Genomic DNA, 18,222 nt, shown 5'->3' with positions numbered 1-18,222 from the left:
CAGGACTCCATGTGCATGGAAAGCACTTGGAAATTAAAGGGAGGCACTTCCCTCTCAAAGCTCAGCGATGTCAGGCCTCTCCACTGCCAGCACAAGCAGGCAAACACCACTCCAATTTGCACATCTCATCGAATCGGTACACTTTTGTGACAGAAATTCTGTGATACATTCGCACTGCTGACCATTCACTGATGGTTCTAATATCCTGGTGACATTTGGGTTGTAACTTGTCCCTTGTCCACTCAAGTGGGCTGGTAACTGGAAATATTTACTATTTTCCCCCAGCTGCAATATTGCAAATGAGTCAGTGATGTCATCCAATGAGTCAGGGACATCACTCAATGAGTCAATGATGTTACCCAATGAGTCAGTGATGTCACCCAATGAGTCCGTGATGTCACTAGATGGTGTAGATGGGTTTGGCTTTGATTTTGCTGTTTTGTGGAACAAAAAGATAAGCTGAGAAATTGCAGTGGGTATGTTATATGGTGTGCTCAAACATCTTGTGAAATATGTTTGTTTAAATCATGAGGCTCAAATTATCTCAACCTCATGATTTGCTCTTGGAAATAAAGCAAAAATGTATGTTTCACAGGAAAGCTTTCACCATCCTAGTTGTTTCATAATATTGGATTAAAAGTGTTCTATAAAAGAAGGGCAATCAGCTGCTACCGAGTCCAATAAAGTGTGATTGCTCTTGCCTCATTAATACTACGCATTTCTCGCTCTAGAGCGGCTCTTAGTTTGGTTGAAATCTGGTGCTGAGTACTCAGGTTAGAAAGGTCAATGCCACAATTGCACAGAGGAACATTGGATTGTTTAACCGAAAGAAGACCAAGGCCCATCTAGTTCACCTTCTACCATCCTGATAGTCCTGTGTTACAACAATAATGGAGATCTTGACTAACCATGGCAATCAATCTCGATCAATTTGTCGACAACAGACCCGACATGAGGTGAGGAAAACTCCAGTGGTGGAAAGCTTTGGGAACCATAGGTCCAAAGTCACCTATTCCTCCCAAGCATGATACACTTACACATGTCATATCTCAAATTACTCATGTACTGTATCGCAAAATATTATTTTCTGAAAGAAATCTTTCGAATTTGCATTTGAATGATCATAAGAACATAAGAATTAGGAGCAGGAGTAGGCCATACGGCCCTTCATGCCTGCTCTGCCATTCAATAAGATAATGGCTGATCTTCGACCTTAACTCCACTTTCCCGCCCGTTCTCCATATCCCTTGATTGCCATAGAGTCCAAAAATCTATCTATCTCAGTCTTGAATATACTCAATGACTGAACATCCACAGCCCTTTGGGGTAGAGAATTCCAAAGATTCACAATCCTGAGTGAAGAAATTCCTGCTCATCTCAGTTTTGAATCCTGAAACTATGGCCCCGATTTTTGGCTTGTGTGCGGAATAGTCAGATTTCCCCGAATGTGGAGTTTCTGACACACATAAAAAAGTGTCAGCCAGCTCCACGGAATTTTCCCTCAAGTGGCCAATTAATTCCCAGCATATGGGGAGCCTTGCTAATTGTCCAATTCGAGTCATAAATCCCCACAGTATGATGTCATCATTTGTGGTGCTTTCAAGGTCCATAGCAAGCACTGCATCCTCTGAAGGCTTCCAAATGAACCATACAGGATGGCAGAGGAGCCTGCAGCAGCTGTGGCCAGTGCCAGACCCCGAGCTGCCTCCAAATTCGACGAGGCTTCACTGCAGGCATTATTGGATGGGGTAAGCGCCCACAGGGAGGTCCTCTTCCCTAGGTCAGGGAGGAAGAGGCCTCCCACTGAGACCAATGCTGCATGGATGCAGGTGTCAGAAGATGCCAACTCGCTGGGAGTCACCAGAAGAACCTTGGCATTACATCTCTAACTCCTTCCTTTACTCACCCACAGTACCATCCAGAGCCCCCGTTCTCACTGTGGAGGAGGAAGAGGCTGTGCAGCCAGACTCCTCAGAGGAAGCTCCAACCTCTGAGGGTGCAGCGTCAGCAGAAGTAAGCGCACCCAGCACCAGCGCAGACACTCACACCTCGGGGACCTTCGGGACATAGAGTAGTGTTGTCACCTGGTGTTTCACAGCTCACAAGTGAGCCTCAGTGTTACGTCCGTGTATAATCAGACACAGACTGCGGAGAATGGTACAAAGGATGTTTACTCAACGTGGCTCAGACTGCAACTGAACTGTACAGATTACTACTCAGCGTTATATACAGGTGTGGTCACTGCCGGTACTACAGTATACATGAGCTGTACAAAGTAGTTCCCCCCTTAAAGGTACATACATTACAATTCCTCCCCTTTTAGATTAACAGTACCATAACACTCATTTAACAATTAAATATCAAACTAATTACAATTAACACTTTTAACATGCAACATTAGCTGAAAATAGTCTATTTATAAATTCAGTATTTGGGGAGGCTTCCTGATCCTTTCTGGATAGCGCCTTTCCCGAGTGTCTTGCTCTTGGTGCGGAGGCGATTCTGGCCCCCTGTTGTCGGTTGGTTCATCAGCTTCCGATGCTACTGTTTCAGGGGTAGATGCGACCTGTACGTCGGGTTCATCACCAGGTACGTATGGGCGAGGCATGGGGTTGACTTGTTCCTGTGACTCGAGGATCTGGTCAGCATGGCGTCTCACGATGCTCTCCCCAACGTCCACTGTGTACATTAGTGGGCCCTGCCGTGTGCATATCATTCCTGGCTGCCATTTTTCTGTTCGGTAGTCGCGGGCCAAGACTGGTTGCCCTACATTGAAGCTCCTTGTTGGCTTCTCATGGATGTGCTGGAATTGCTTACTCTCAACATCTCTTCGTACGTTTGGTCTGAGCAAATCCAGGCGAGATCTTAACCTTCGGTTAAAGAACATCATGGCTGGGGCCTGGTTGGTGACTGCATGTGTCGCATTCCGGTAGGCGAACAGGAAATTGTCCACCTTGTGCTGCAGCAGAATGTTGTCATTGTACATAGCCTTTATTGCCTTCTTAAAGGTTTGTACGAACCTCTCAGCCAATCCATTTGTGGCTGGATGATACGGGGCGGATGTGTAATGCCTTACCCCATTCTTTTTCAAGAACCTCCGGAACTCTTCGGACACAAACTGTGGTCCGTTGTCGGAGCAAATCTGTTCTGGCAAGCCATTCCTGGCAAAAATGGTCCGTAGGACTGCAATAGTTTTCTCCGTGGTGGTGGAGGACATTTTGATGACCTCAGGCCATTTCGAGTGCGCATCCACAGCTATTAAAAACATTGAGTCCATGAATGGACCAGCAAAATCAATATGCACCCATTGCCATGGAGATGAGGGCCACTCCCATGGGTGTAGAGGGGCCTGTGGTGGTGCATTTTGGACTCTCTGGCATCCTGAGCAGCTCTTGGTCAGGTCCTCGATTTGTTTATCGATTCCCAGCCACCACACATAAGCCCTGGCTAGGCTTTTCATTTTTACCCCTCCCAGATGACCCTCATGAAGCTCATGTAGCACTCTATCCCTTAACTTGGGTGGAATTACCACTCGGGATCCACACATCAAGGTCCCCCGGTACACTGACAGCTGTTCTCTCCTTGTCGAGAATGCTGGCAACAGTGAGTCGCCATGTGCTGGCCATCCCTTCACCGTCAAATCATATACCCGAGACAGTGTCGGGTCATTTCGGGTTTCCTTTTCGATACAAGCGTTAGTTACCGGTAGGTATTCAACTATAGTCGAATGGAATATTTCGACAGGATCCACTGCTGGTGCTTCCTCCGCAGTAGGCAGTGGCAGGCGTGATAGCCCATCAGCATTTCCATGCTGTTTCGTGCCCTTATATTCAATCTGATAGTGGTGCGCCCCTAGAAAAAGTGACCATCTTTGTAGTCGTTACGCAGTCATCACCAGAACGCCCTTCTTCGGATTAAAAATGGAGACAAGAGGCTGGTGATCAGTCAGCAAGGTGAATTTCTGCCCATGCAGATAGTGATTGAACTTTTTCACTCCCCACACTAGGCTGAGGGCCTCCCTGTCAATCTGGGCGTAGTTACGCTCGGCTGAGGTTAGTGATCGTGACGCAAAGGCTATTGGCCTCTCTGAGCCATCCGAGAATTTGTGCGACAGCACCGCTCCAATGCTGTAGGGTGACGCATCACATGCCAACCGAATTGGTAATGCTGGGTTGTAATGGGCCAATACCTCTTTCGATGTGATTAGTGTTTTGCTCTTCTGGAAAGCTCGTCTACATTCGTCACTCCACTTCCATGGCACCCCAGTTTGCAGTAGGGTGTTCAGTGGGTGTAGTATTGTAGACAAATTTGGCAAGAACTTATGGTAGTAGTTTACCAGCCCGAGGAACGACCTCAGTTGTGACACATTTTCCAGTGCTGGAGCCTTGACTACTGCCTCAATCTTCTCTGGGGACTTATGTAACCCCTCTTTATCGATAACGTGGCCACAATACGAGATCTGTTTGCTAAAAAACTCGCATTTGGGGTGGTTAGCTCGGAGCCCATATTCCTGCAATCTAGTGAGCCCCTGCTCCAGGTTGGCAAGGTGATCACTGTCATTTTCGCCCGTGACCAGGATGTTGTCCAAATAACACTGGGTCCCTGGGATCCCTTGCAGGACTTGTTCCATTGCCCTCTGTCAAATAGCCGGGGCTGATGCTACCCCGAATACCAGCCGATTGTATTGGTAGAGACCTTTATGGGTGTTGATTGTGAGGTATTTTTTTGATGCTTCTTCTACCTCCATTTGCAGATATGCCTGGGCCAGATCAATCTTAGTGAAGCATTTCCCTCCAGATAGCGAGGCAAAAATATCTTCAATCCGCGGAAGTGGATATTGTACGGTGTGAAGGACCGGGTTCACTGTTACCTTAAAGTCCCTACGGATGCGAACCTTCTTTGGTTCCCCAGGCGTGCTGCTCAACGACTTTTTCATCACCGGGACGATGGGTGTAGCCCACTCGCTCCAGTCTACCTTGGATAGTACACCTGAACGTTCCAGACTCTCCAGCTCTGCTTCGACGGCTGGGCGGATCGCATAAGGTCTGGCCTTAAAAAATTTTGGGCTTGCATTTTCTTCAATTTTAATCGTCGCTGTCATGCCTTTTAGTGTTCCGAGTCCTTGTTGGAACACTTCTTTCGCGTCAGTTAGGATATTTGACAGTCGTCCAGGTGTGACGTCGTCATCCTTTTTGTCAGCCACAGTCAGTGCCTGTATGGAATGCCAATCCAGTTGTATTTTCCGGATCCATTCACGTCCCAGTAATGGTGGTCCTCCATCTTGCAATACATACAGGTCTAGTTTTGGTGTTTCCTTACCATTATATATAACAGTCACCCTTATTTTTCCTTTGGGGTAGACTTTTTGCCCCATGTACGTCTTCAAAATAATTTTTGTGTCTCTCAAGGGTATGTGTGAGAATAACCGATCGTAGTCCCGTCGGTTTATGACTGTTAGGGCTGATCCTGTGTCCAATTCCATCTTTACCTGGACTCCTGCTATCTTGAGAGTGACCCAAATGGTTCGGTGATCCTCCGTTGTGATCACATTATGTCGTTTCAGACAACTCATTTCCCTGCTTTTGGAGTCGTTATCACTCTTTTGTTCGTCTGAACTATTCTCCGTCATCTTATGTACCTTCTGGTACTTTCCTTTGGTAGGTTTCTTATTGCTGGTTTTCTTTCCCGACCTGCAGAATCGTGCTATGTGTCCTACTTTTCCACACTGTCTGCACACTTTGTCTTTGAACCAGCAATCATTCTGGTCGTGTGTTGTTCTGCCGCAGCGATAGCACTTCTCTGTTCCATATGACATTTCGTTTGTGAATATTCTTGCGGTCTCTGTTGTATCTCTGCAGCGCCCTGTGCTGCTGCTTCATATGATATCGCAATGCTGAAAGCCTTTTCCAGCGTAAGGTCCTTTTCAGATAAAAGCCGTTTCTGGGTTCTTTCACTTTGAAGCCCACACACAAACTTGTCCCTTAAGGTATCTGCCAGTCCCGCTCCAAACTGGCAGTGTTTCGATAGTTTGCGCAGTTCTGTTAAATAATCAGCATTGCTTTCATCCTTATGCTGGTTCCGTTTGTGAAACTTGAATCTTTCTGCTATCAGCTGCGGTGTGGGGTTTAAATGTTCCTTTAGTACCGTTACTATGTCTTCAAAACTCTTTTCCATTGTCTTCGTTGGGGTTACTGAATTTCACAATAAACCATACGTCTTTGCACCCATTAAATTCAACAATACCGACGCTTTCTTGTCATCTGACACCCCATTTGCCTTGCAGTACACCTCTATTCGTTCGACATATGTAGTCCAATCTTCGACTTCATTGTCAAATGCGGTGATACTGCCACTCTTTGGCATTTTGGGTGTGGTTTAAAATGGCGTCTCCCAATGGCTTAAAATGGTGTCTCCCGCGCTTTCCTTCCTCCCCCACTGCTGCCGACGCCGCTCCCGGCGGTTCTCGTGGCAATGGCGGCGCCCTGTAGGTTTCGCGCACTTCCCTCTCCCTCTCTCCGACGCTGCTCGGCCCCTGAACACCGGCTGCGCCCTGTGCGCTCTGCCCTCTCTCTCTCTCCCCCGTCGACGCTGCTCGGCCCTTTGCTGTGCCGCTCGGTCGGGCTCTAGCCCACCGCTGTCCGGGAAGGGTCTGCGCACTACCTGTTGCCAGCCCGTTTCGCTGGACCACCTCGACTGGAAAGCCAAGCCTGGCTCTCAACAGCCTCCCCTGCAATTCTCGAGTCTCTGCTGGATGACTGGGCGGTTGCCCGTGGTCGACGCCCGAGTCTCTGGCCTTGACCTCCAATCCACTGATCTCCAGGAATGAATCCCCGGGAGGAGATGCAGAGTTGCAGGTAGGTTCGAACCTGCCTCGTCGCCAATGTTACGTCCGTGTATAATCAGACACAGACTGCGGAGAACGGTACAAACGATGTTTACTCAACATGGCTCAGACTGCAACTGAACTGTACAAATTACTACTCAGCTTTATATACAGGTGTGGTCACTGCCGGTACTACAGTATACATGAGCTGTACAAAGTAGTTTCCCCCCTTAAAGGGACATACATTACACTCAGCAGATTCTGGAGACAGGGACAGCAGTGGAGAGTCCTCGTCGGAGGGCGCAGGACTCTGCCAGCTCAGCTCAGCTGCGCTGCATGTCGACCCCTGCAAGAGAAGAGGTGATGGATCTCCATGCACAGATGCAGGAGTCTCTGGCAGGTTTTGTCTCCAGGGTCGCTGTGAGTGTGGAGCGAATGGAGGAGTCCATAGCGACCATGAGCAGAGCCTTTGTGGAGTCATTGGCACATGAACGCATCACCATGGAAAGGTTGGCAACCTCTATGCAGGAGATAACTCGCCAGGGTACGGAAAACATGGTGAGTGCTCATAAGATAATGACATCTCTTGAGGAGCGTTGGCCACCTGTTGAACAGAGAAACCAGATCTTCATGGAAGTCCTTCTGAGTAGGACTGCCAGTGCAGAAACGGGTCCCACTGGCCCCCTAAAGCGCAGCAAGGAGCTCTCAAGCCACTTCCAAGCGCTGGCCCCTTCTGGCCTGTGCAGCTTCAGGTGAGTGAGCAGCAGCCTGGTGCTCCTGGTGCTTATCCTGCTGTTCCTGGTTTTGCTGCTGCTGCCTCTGCTGTTGGAGATCCTCTAATGCCAGGAAGGGAAGGTACCAAAGGCCTCCCATGCTTCTGGCAGATGCCTCCATTGAGGAGGTGCTGAGTTAGAGTGGTGAAAGGGGCTTCCCAGGAGCTCACACTGGAGAAGTGTGTGAGGCTCCAACTTTCTACAGCTGCTCCTAAGGCTTCAAAAAGTTCCCTCAAGCCTTGATCAACAAGGTCCTGCAGCCTGCAAATGCTGCCTATTTAAATCTCTTCAGCCCTCAGCGACCTGCTGCTGCAAGCAAGCAAGCCAGCTGTTTTCACGCCAGCTCTCAGCAGCCGGGTTCCCCGCATGCGGGTTTCAGGTGGGGAAAGCCCCAAAGTCGCAATGGCACGGGAAAATCCACTTCAACAAGCAGATAATTGCTTGTTAGTGCTCCGACGACCAGTCCCGCCAGCGGCGGCCGGAACTGAAGCGGGGCGTGCGGAAACGGCAGTCCGAAAGTCGGACGGGGCGGGAAATCAGGCGGGGGGGGGTCCCGACCTGCCTTTTCGACGATTTTCAGCCCCCGGCCGCATGAAAAGCCGCCCGACGGCGGCCAGAAAATCGGGGCCTATGTCCCCTAGTTCTAGACACTCCAGCCAGGGGAAACAAGCTCTCAGCATCTACCCTGTCAAACCCCTTCAGAATCTTGTATGTTTCAATGAGATCACCCCTCATTCTTCTAAACTCCAGAGAGTATAAGCCCATTCTACACAATCTCTCCTCATAGGACAATCCTCTTATCCTAGGGATCAATCTAGTGAACCTTTGTTGCGTGTATGTCCTTTCTCAGATAAGGAGACCAAAACTGTGCACAGTATTCCAGTTGTGGTCTCACCAAAACCCTGTACAATTGTAATATGAGTTCCTTACTCTTATACTTCAACCCCCTTGCAATAAAGGCCAACATGCCATTTGTCTTCCTAATTGCTTGCTGTACCTGCATGCTAACTTCCTGGGGGGAATTTTTCAGGGGGTCAGCGGGTGCATTTGGTGGTGGATCGGGGGGAAATTTTTTTTGACAGTGGGTAGGGAACTCGCTGTCAACGCGCCGCCATGCTAGTTTCCCAGATGTCAGGTCTATCATCGCTGAACAGACCTGCAGCAGGGGAGGCAATTTAGGTGATTAAGAGCTTGTTAACAGCCACTTAAAAACTATTTTGAGCTCACCGTTAAATTTTACAAGGTCACCCACGGGTTCCACGCTGCTCGGGGATCATGTCAAGTAAGCAGGTCGGGAGTTGTGTCACCATGAAATCATCTCTTAATTTGACAGCTGCAAATGTGCTATAAAAGCTCCCATTTCATAGCTGTTCACTTTCCAAGGTCAAGCTGATGCTTACTGCATTTGGAAGACAGATTGAGCTTTATGCAGGTTGCAAGTGTTTGGAGTAAACTCTGTATCCAGTGTCACCTCATTGGAACAACCTCTCTCACCATTGACAGATTGCGTCTGTCATCTCAACCTCACCTGCCATCTATTACATCAGCATCGGTGCCCTTGAAACTATCTCACCTTGGTCCTCAGAATCCCACCACGATCAGCCCCAACACCAGCAGCACCAGGCACACCAGCAGCACCAACAACATCATCAACCTCTCCACAATCACCTGATGCTGCACAGGACACAGGGCACCAGCAGCCAACCACATTGCTGGCCGGAATGCCCTCACCATGGCCATATTTACTTCACTTGATGCTGTACACCCTGGCTGCCACATGATATGTTAGGTTGGCACCACCCCACCCCAACACCATAAAACATCCCTACAATGCCCAAGCCATTCCTTTCACATTCATCGCAATTACGGAAGGGGGTGGGGGGGGGGTAACCGTTATGCCTCACCAGTCACTGCAACTCACTAAGCCACTTCCAAAGGTGCACACAAATCTGTCCAAGAACGCAAAGTGTTGAAAATAAAGATTTCAATGTTTGACAGCACATTAACAGAAACTTCACATGAACATTGGCTAAAACACACAAGTGCCTACCCTTGTGTGTTGTTACTTGGTATGATTGGACTAGGATGAGGGTGAGCATGAGGGGTGGCTAGTGAGATGGGGAAGTGATAATGTAGATAGAGAGGGATGGGTGCAAGGTAAGCTGGTGTGAGTAAGGTTGTGCAGGAGTAGGGTAAGGAAGGCAGAGTGATGGGGATGTGATGAGTGGCACAGCAGGATGAGGTTGAATGTGGCTTTGCAGTAACATTTTGTGATATACTGAGATCATTGAAAGGTTTGCGCCACTGCAGCCTGCTTCTCCTAATAACATCCCTGCTTGTGTCATCCAGTGCAATGTGCAACCAGGCTGTGTTGATCTCCTGGGGAAGGTCTCTTCCGCCCATGGGAAGGGAAGAGGACCTCCCTGCGTGCTGTGACTCTCTCCATAAGCATATGGAGGGTGTCATGGGAGAGCCTGGGTGCAGGCATGCACCTTTGTGCAGTGCTTGTCAGTATTTGCAGCACCTCAATGCTGCAGAATACTGACAGCACAACTGTCAAAATCAATTTGCGCATGGTCCCTTTAAGGAAACCGGCTGATGACGCGGCATCAAATGATGTCATCAGACCCACTTCCTTCAATTGGCCGGCAAATGCACTGGGCAAGCCCAATCAACGTAAAGTCACTTTGGACATCGGGCTGGAGCCAGCAGCGGGGTCGCAATCTGCCACCAACCCCGGACACATCAGACCCGCCGAGGTAGGCGAAATCGCGGCCTCTGTGTTTCCTGTACGAGGACACAAAAATCTCCCTGAACACCAACATTTAATAGTTTCTCACCATTTAAAAAATATTCTGTTTTTCTATTGTTCCTACCAAAATGAATAACCTCACAACACTATCTGCTTCCCGCTATCTGCACGAGAATGGAATTGGTTTGATTTTGGTTTTATTTCACTACAAATTTCTATTGCATGCCAAATAAAGCTTGAAACCATGGTGTCACCATACAATCGCAGCAAAAGGGAATTGGAGAAAAAATTGCAAGGATGTGGGAAAGAGCTGTGGAGTGGGACTAACCGGATTGCTCTTCTAAAGAGCCGGTGCAGACTCGAATGGCCTCTTTCTGTGCTGTACTATTCTATGATTCTAATGCAGTATAAGGCAAACTGTCAGCATGCTTTAATGGGGCATATTGGAGGAAGTGACCTTTTTTAATTTGCTAAATTCTTATGTTAATAATTTGGAACATTTTATTCAAGCTGAGTTGATTCGTAACCCAGTTGACTGGGCACAGCAGCAGGGGGCAGGGACCCTGGAAGTAACTTTCAACTTTGCCCCTTGGGTGATAGCCTGCTGGAGTGGATTGACTGCCCGTTATACAACCCGCCCGATTTTTGTTCCACTGATTTCAATGGAACAATAGCGCAGGTTTATAAGGGGTGGTGATCCACTTCATCAGGTTATTGCCCATCGGCCATATTGTAAATTACCCCTGCCCCGAGCCCAAACTCCAACAAGACTCACTCAGCCTTTCATTCCTCCAGTGAATGATTTGAGCAGAGCGAGCCAGAGTCTGCAGGAACTGTGTCCAGTGCTTGCCACACCATCACAAGAACTGCCTTTGGGCTATTGCTAATAAAAATGGAACTCAACACTGCCTTATGCTACCCTCTGATTAACATGATATAAGTCCTACTCTCCCTTTAATAGCTCCAAATTACAATTCTTCGACAGCACCTCCCAAACCAGTGACTTCCAACACCTAGAAGGACAAGAGCAGCAGGCGCATGGGAACACCAGTACCTCTAAGTTCCCCTCCAAGTTACACACCATCCTGACTTGGAATTATATTGCCGATCCTTCATCATCACTGGGTCAAAACCCTGGAACTCCCTCCCTAACGGCATTGTGGGAGCACCTTCACCACACGGACTGTTGCCCAGGCCCCTTGCACCTGGAATTTGTTGTGTAACTGTTCCTTGCAAGACTTCATTCCAAACACGGCGTGGCATCTTTTAAGTGAGAAAGTTTGTGTGTCAGTTTCTTAAGATAAGGAAATATGATATCAAGTTGGATTGGGAATTTCCTCAGCGATGTTTCCGCTTTGCCGCCGTAACCATCACTGGGATTGTGGTGATGACCACATTTACACACTTCTGGCAAAGTTACGTTGACGGAGAGGGAGCAGCTCTGAGGAAATTCCATGCCCAAAGAATTTGGAAAGCGGCGATTCCTAAAAGGAAAACAGAATCAGCAATATTATAAAGCGAGATACTGCTGAATTTTAATTACCGGATATACGCAAAACTCTTTACTTCAAACTGCAATTTTTTTCCCCCTCTTAATCTGTTCTTTGCTGAAGGCAGGACAATCCTCTGGTGCCTTTTTCAACCTCAGATATCAGTTTGGCTCATTTGTGAGCACTCTTTCATCCAGGTCAGAAAGTTGTGGGTTGAAGCCCCACTCCAAGACTTGAGACTAATAGTACACTGAGGAATTGCTGCACTGGTAGAGAGGCACCGTCCTTCAGATGAGATGGTAAACCGAAGCCCTGTCCATCTGATCAGGTGATTGTTAACGATCCCATGGCATAATTTGAAGAAGAGCAGGGAGGTTTCCTGGCCAACCAAAACCACCAACAAAAGAAAGATTGATTATCTGGTGTTTACAGGATCTTGCATTGCGCAAATGGCTGCTGTGTTTGCCTACAATGATGCATTTAAAGTAATTGATAGTCTGCGCTACATAAATACTAATACAATAGCAAAATACTGCAGATGTTGGAAATCTGAAATAACAACAAAAAATGCTGGAAACACTCAGCAAGCCAGACAGCATCCATGGAGAGAGAAACAGAATTAACTTTTCAGAATTGGAAAAAGTTAGAGATGTAACAGGTTCCCATGCAAGCGCAGGAGATGCAACACCTGCCCTTTTACCTCCTCCCTTCCCACTGTCCCGGGCCCCAAACAACCCTTCCAGGTGAAACAGCGATTTACTTGTACTTCTTGCAATTTACTATACCTTATTCTCTGCTCACGATGTGGTCTCCTCTACATTGGGGAGACCAAACGCAGATTGGTTGACTGCTTTGCTGAACACCTCCGTTCAGTCCATAAGGGTGACCCCGAGCTTCCGGTCGCCTGTCACTTTAATTCTCTGCTCCAGTCCCACTCTGACCTCTCTGTCCTCGGCCTCTTACACGGTTCCAATGAAGCTCAAAGTAAGCTCGAGGAACAGCACTTCATCTTTCGATTAGGCACTTTATAGCCTTCTGGACTCAACATTGAGTTCAACAATTTCAGACTATAACCCTGCCCCTATTTTTTCACATAGTAATGGTTGATGATTCTGCCATCCCCATTTCCAACATTTAATCTCTCCTGCCTTCCACCCTAGCACAGATCGTCCCTTTTGTTCTTTCCCTGCCTCTGCACCTGCTTAAAATCTGTTACATCTCTAACTTTTTCCAGTTCTGAGGAAGGGTCACAGACCTAAAACGTTAACTCTGTTTCTCTCTCCATGGGTGCTGCCTGGCCTGCTGAGTGTTTCCAGCATTTTCTGTTGTTACTACATAAATAAATGCTAGTTCTTTTTTTTCCATAGCTGTCAACTTGCCTGAAACATTAGGCGAGGAGCACATATGCAGTCAGACCCGATGCTGCTGGGCCTGGTAATTGGCTTCTCCTCATCTGCTCACTTGCCTTACTACCCAATGCTCTGCCAGCTTAAATCCTGATGTTCTGTTCTCCCTGTCTGCCTTTCCAATTTGTAATGCTCTGCCTGATTCCCAATAATTGGACCCGCCATGTCCATGATTGTTGAAGTCTATGTGTTACAGTTGCTAGTCAGGGTGTACATAAAACTAAATTGAAATGTTATCCGTATGAAAGGTGGTTTTCTACTGGCCCAGCCACTGGTATGTTAATATGTGCCATTTCAAATTTCCCATACTCCATTGAGTTGCTCAGCAGTCACCATTGCTCGCTAGATCACAATCAGCTGACTTAACTGGATGAGATGTTAAACCGAGGCTCTGTCTGCCCTCTCAGGTGGACGTAAAAGATCCCAAGGCACTATTTTGAAGATGAACCGGGAGGTTCTTTTCAGTGTCCTGACCAACATTTATCCCTGAACCCAATATTACTAAAACAGATTATCTGGTCATTATCACATTGTTGTTTGTGGGAGCTTGCTGTGCGCGATTTTGACTGCATTTCCTACATTACAACAGTGACTACACTTCAAAAGTACTTAATTGACTGTAAAGTGCTTTGGGTCGTGAAAGGCGCTATAGAAATGCAAGTCTTTCTTTTCTTCTAGGTTGTTGCTGGAACCTGGCCTTGATTGTCTTTGCCTCAATTGGGCAGGCTTGCTGCTACAACTTGCTGACCAGTAGTGCACATGTTCATACTTCAAGCCAATTGAATGCACTGATTCAAATCTCCCATGTACTAGGAGCCACGGTGATTAATGGGGCGAGTCCCTAGAGAGTGGCAAATTTGAATAGGCTAATTACAGCCAGAAACCCATACAATGCAAAAGCAAGTTTCTCAGGTTCAGGTGTGTTGAAATATTAATACTAAAATGGCAGTTACTGCCCCAAGTTGATGGCTAAGCACCTAGGTGGCCATCCTTCACATCTGATCTTGAGCGCCACTGAGTCAGAAGGTTGTGGGTTCAAGTCCCACTCCAGAGACTTGAGCACAAAAATCTAAACTGACACTCCAGTGCAGCACTGAGGGAGTGCTGCACTGTCGGAGATGCCGTCTTTCGGATGTGATGTTAAACCGAGGCCCCGTCTATTCTCTCAGGTGAACGTAAGAGATCCTGTGGCACTATTTCAAAGAATAGCAGGGGAGTTATCTCCGGTGTTCTGGCCAATATTTATCCCTCAATCAACATCACTAAAGCAGAGTATCTGGTCATCACATTGCTGTTTGTGGGAGCTTGCAGTGCATAAATTGGCTGCTGCGTTTCCTACATTATAACTGTGCCTACACTTTAAAAGTACTTCATTGGCTGAAAAGTACTTTGGCATGTCCTGAGGTCATGAAAGGCACTACATAAATGCAAGTCTTTCTCTTTTTAATTAGTGTACCATGGGGACACTGTAGTGGAGATCAATCTTGTCCTCACTCAGCATTTAGCAAGGCCCATTGTTTAGTGGTCAGGTGTATGGATCCTAGGGGTAAAGTTCAGCGGGAGCTCCTCCTTCTCGCTCAGCCACCATGACTGTGGCTGAAGTTCGGCAGCATCCCCATTTATGCGTGTCAGTGGGCTTCCTGTCAAACTACTATTGGCGGAACAGGAGAAGCTCCAAGAAAATTCATTGCCATGGGGCATTTTTTTTTATCATGCGTGGTTTTTGTACTCTCTAGCCCTGGAATGCTGTCACCAAATTTAATTACCCTCAGTGCCACCCAAGACGATAAAAAGTCTTACTGATATACATTGCTACATGTAATAGATTTTTGATGACTGTCTACCTCATTTATCGTTGACTTGCATTTGGCTAATAAGCAACTTTGTGTTTTAATAGCGCCTGTCATGTTAGCCGAAGGGTTCCTCACTGGGATTGGTTACAGCAACCACCACAGGGAATGCACCCACCAGCAAAACTGTGTAAACTCCAAGGAGGCAGCCAGGACCAGCACCAGCTCCTGGGAAGAGCTCCTCAGCTCATCGGAATTCACAGAAGACATTGAACACGAGCTGCACAGCGCAAAAGAAAACATTGAAAGCAAATTAGGTACCTTGGGTAGCACCATTCAAGAGAAGGGAGAATCACTGCCGGTTCAAAGTGAAGAGGAAGCAACAGGAGTGAATATCAGGGCACCCGTGTCTAAAAGAAAGACGTCTGACATTTTAGACATACCAAAGAACTCCATACACGTTGAAAGCAATTTGGATTTGTACCAATCTTGGTCCACCACTTGCCAGAGTTACACAGATTTACAGATTGCAGGAGATAATGTTACACCCAGCAGTCCTACAAGCTCATGCTGCTTTATGGGTGATGATTACGAAAGCTGCAATTGGCCCACCCTTCAGATAGAGAACCAATCTGTGTGGCCGTCAATACCTGACGCTCGGTGTGAAGGCCTGCAATGTTCTAGAGCGGATACGTTCTTTTTCAGCGACAGAAGCATCGCCCTTCAGAAAGAACCATTATCCAATTCTGTTCTAAACAACTACATGGAGCAAAAGATTACGGAACTGTATAAGCAGTACCTTGAGGACAGCATGACAAAGTGTGCATCTCCAACAAAAATACTGGGCTCCCACTTCCTGATGACCAACATTGATCAAATTAGCCTTCAGATTTCTCAGGAGAAAAACATGGAGCCCACAAAAGCTAAGGACATTGTTCTAAACTGCCTTCTGAGTGTTGCTTGTGCAACCAATTCATCTGATATCTGTACTCCTAACTTGCAGATATCAAACCAGCACACTGATGAGCTAGCCCTATAATTTTAAACTTGCTTATAAGCAGAATTGTAATCCGGATGATTTTTTTGTTGAGCAAGTTTTGAAGCCTGTCTTGTATCTCTAATTTAAATGGATGATCGGTCCAAAACTGTGCAGTGACATTCAAGAATGGCATTGAGTAACATTTAACACAAACATCCCCTTTGGCTCTAAGCTGCTCAATCCATTAATTAGTGAGGAATGAATCTTCTTATTGTAGAAAATCTTTTACATGTATTGCACTAAACTGGATTTTTCAATGTGACACATTTCCTGCTGAATTAAATCCAGCAGATTAGAAAGTAACATAAAATTAAGTGTTAGTTATATACATTGTGCTTCGGACTTTATCCTATTGTTCCAGCAAAAAAAAATCTGATGAGTAGAATTACAAGTACCTTTAAAATTACACCATTGGTTATTAGTATACAAATACTTAACGAATTCTTCAGAAATTTCTTCCCCCACTGTTTTAGTAAAAGTGTTAACCTAATTACTGCACAATTTCAGGTGACTGCAGAGGTGAAATTCTGCATCTCAGAAATTTTTCTGACAGTCAAATGATACTCCACACCGGTCGACATGTTCAATGGGGTCAGAGGTTATGGTTGCCAAAACAGTCGCTTAAACACTAATTTATTAACTTGGGGGGGGAGGGGTGGAGAGTGGCAGTGGTGGTGGTGGCGGTTGATTCAGTTCGGAAGGTCAGGTTGCAGCTCCATTATATTTAATGACTTTCCAGACTCTGTTGCCGATAAGACCAGCTCAGAGCTGACAGGAAAGAGGTGCTCAGGCCTGCAGGATATCAGGGGAGAAGATGCTGGTATGGGCTCCAACATCCAGCCTCAGTGGTACCCAACTTCATCATTGGTTCTATTTCACTCATTCAAGCCAATGAGGTCTTCACTTCAGCCAGCACTTGGTCCAGTATATTATGGATGTCAGAGATGGAGGTACTTATGTCCAAGGTGCGGGTAACCAGCTGGGATAGATGTATCCAGGGGATCATAACACTGTGAACATATTGCTGGTGTTTCACTACCATCAGTCTACAGATTATTGGTCTCTCCAGACCAACCTTCTGTACTGGAAGTCCTACATCCTCCATGTTTCAGCTTGTGGAGATCCAGGTGACTGTCGCTGTGCTGGTGCCAGGTAGTGGCAGCTTTGTAATCCAGTTGTGCTTGGGGTCCACATGGTGCAGTTCTGTAGAGCAAATGCAAGGCTTGATAATATTTGGTTACTGTACATGTGGCGTATGAGAATCGAAACTGTGTACATAATACATGACTGGTGGGGTTGCCAACACTGGTTTGACGTATTCCTGGTGGTCTGATCATGTGACATCAGATCATGTGACATTGGATTATGTGACATTCAGTCACATGACATCCGCTCATGTGACATCAGCCCATAGTTTGCAACTGTTATTGTATTATTGCCCCACTGTTTCTAATACAACCTTGACAAGTAGATGATGCATACAGTTTGTAAATTTGATCCTTGTCTCTGACTTCAAAACTCAGACATTGATTACATGAGAGGAAATAGTTTGGGTCTAGCAACAAAGATAATAAAACTGTATTTCAAAACAAGACAAACATGTGTTGTCAGTTAACCAGGCTGTGCAGTTTCAGAACTCTGATTTATTTATTTCCTGATACTCAGAGCAGGATTAACATTCTTGGCCATTTCTTTAATAGTTAGGTCGCCATCAAACCACCAGAGAAGAGCAAAATGAGTGTTATTACAGGTGAGTCCTGATTGGCCAGATCTCTGTTGGAGAGGCTGAAGCAGTATTATAGTGCAGATCAAACTCACCCAGCAACAACTGAAGTTAGCATCTTTATTTAAATATAAGAGTGGCAAGATTAACATTCCCATTTTATAAAAGTGGAAAACATCTCGGTAAATTGCCAGTCAAATTTCAACGGAACGGTGCTTTCAAAGATTTAGGGGGTTTTGTCTCTCACGTCAACCTCTTGCGGAGTTAGTCATTGTGCCATCAGAAGAGGGTTCAGGAAAAAGCCAGTTTACTTTAACATTCAGATATCACAGCACTAAGAACAACAGTCTGACCTTTCCGAAATGCCTGCTAATTTGCCCATTGAAGCCATTAGCAGCCTCCTGAAGAAAACCTTTACCTCCTTAT

At 46.5% G+C, this 18,222-nt stretch overlaps 1 protein-coding gene across 3 annotated transcripts in view; it reads left to right on the top strand.

Moving 5' to 3' along the window:
- Positions 1 to 17,672, top strand: part of LOC147124956 (TLR adapter interacting with SLC15A4 on the lysosome-like) — a 74,679-nt gene extending 57,007 nt beyond the window's left edge. For all 3 annotated transcript variants that reach the window (XM_085995269.1, XM_085995254.1, XM_085995262.1), the window contains one exon: positions 15,142 to 17,672. In XM_085995269.1, the coding sequence (XP_085851395.1) occupies positions 15,150 to 16,073 (924 nt within the window). In that variant the 5' untranslated portion in view covers positions 15,142 to 15,149 and the 3' untranslated portion in view covers positions 16,074 to 17,672. The remainder of the gene's footprint in view (positions 1 to 15,141) is intronic.
- The last annotated feature ends 550 nt before the right edge of the window (positions 17,673 to 18,222 follow it).

Source organism: Somniosus microcephalus, chromosome 1, assembly GCF_052327205.1.
Source record: "Somniosus microcephalus isolate GS21.2 chromosome 1, FLI_Smic_1.0, whole genome shotgun sequence".
NCBI lineage: Eukaryota > Metazoa > Chordata > Chondrichthyes > Squaliformes > Somniosidae > Somniosus > Somniosus microcephalus.
The sequence above is the reverse complement of the archived record's forward strand: the minus strand, read 5'-3'. Positions and strand labels throughout refer to the sequence as shown.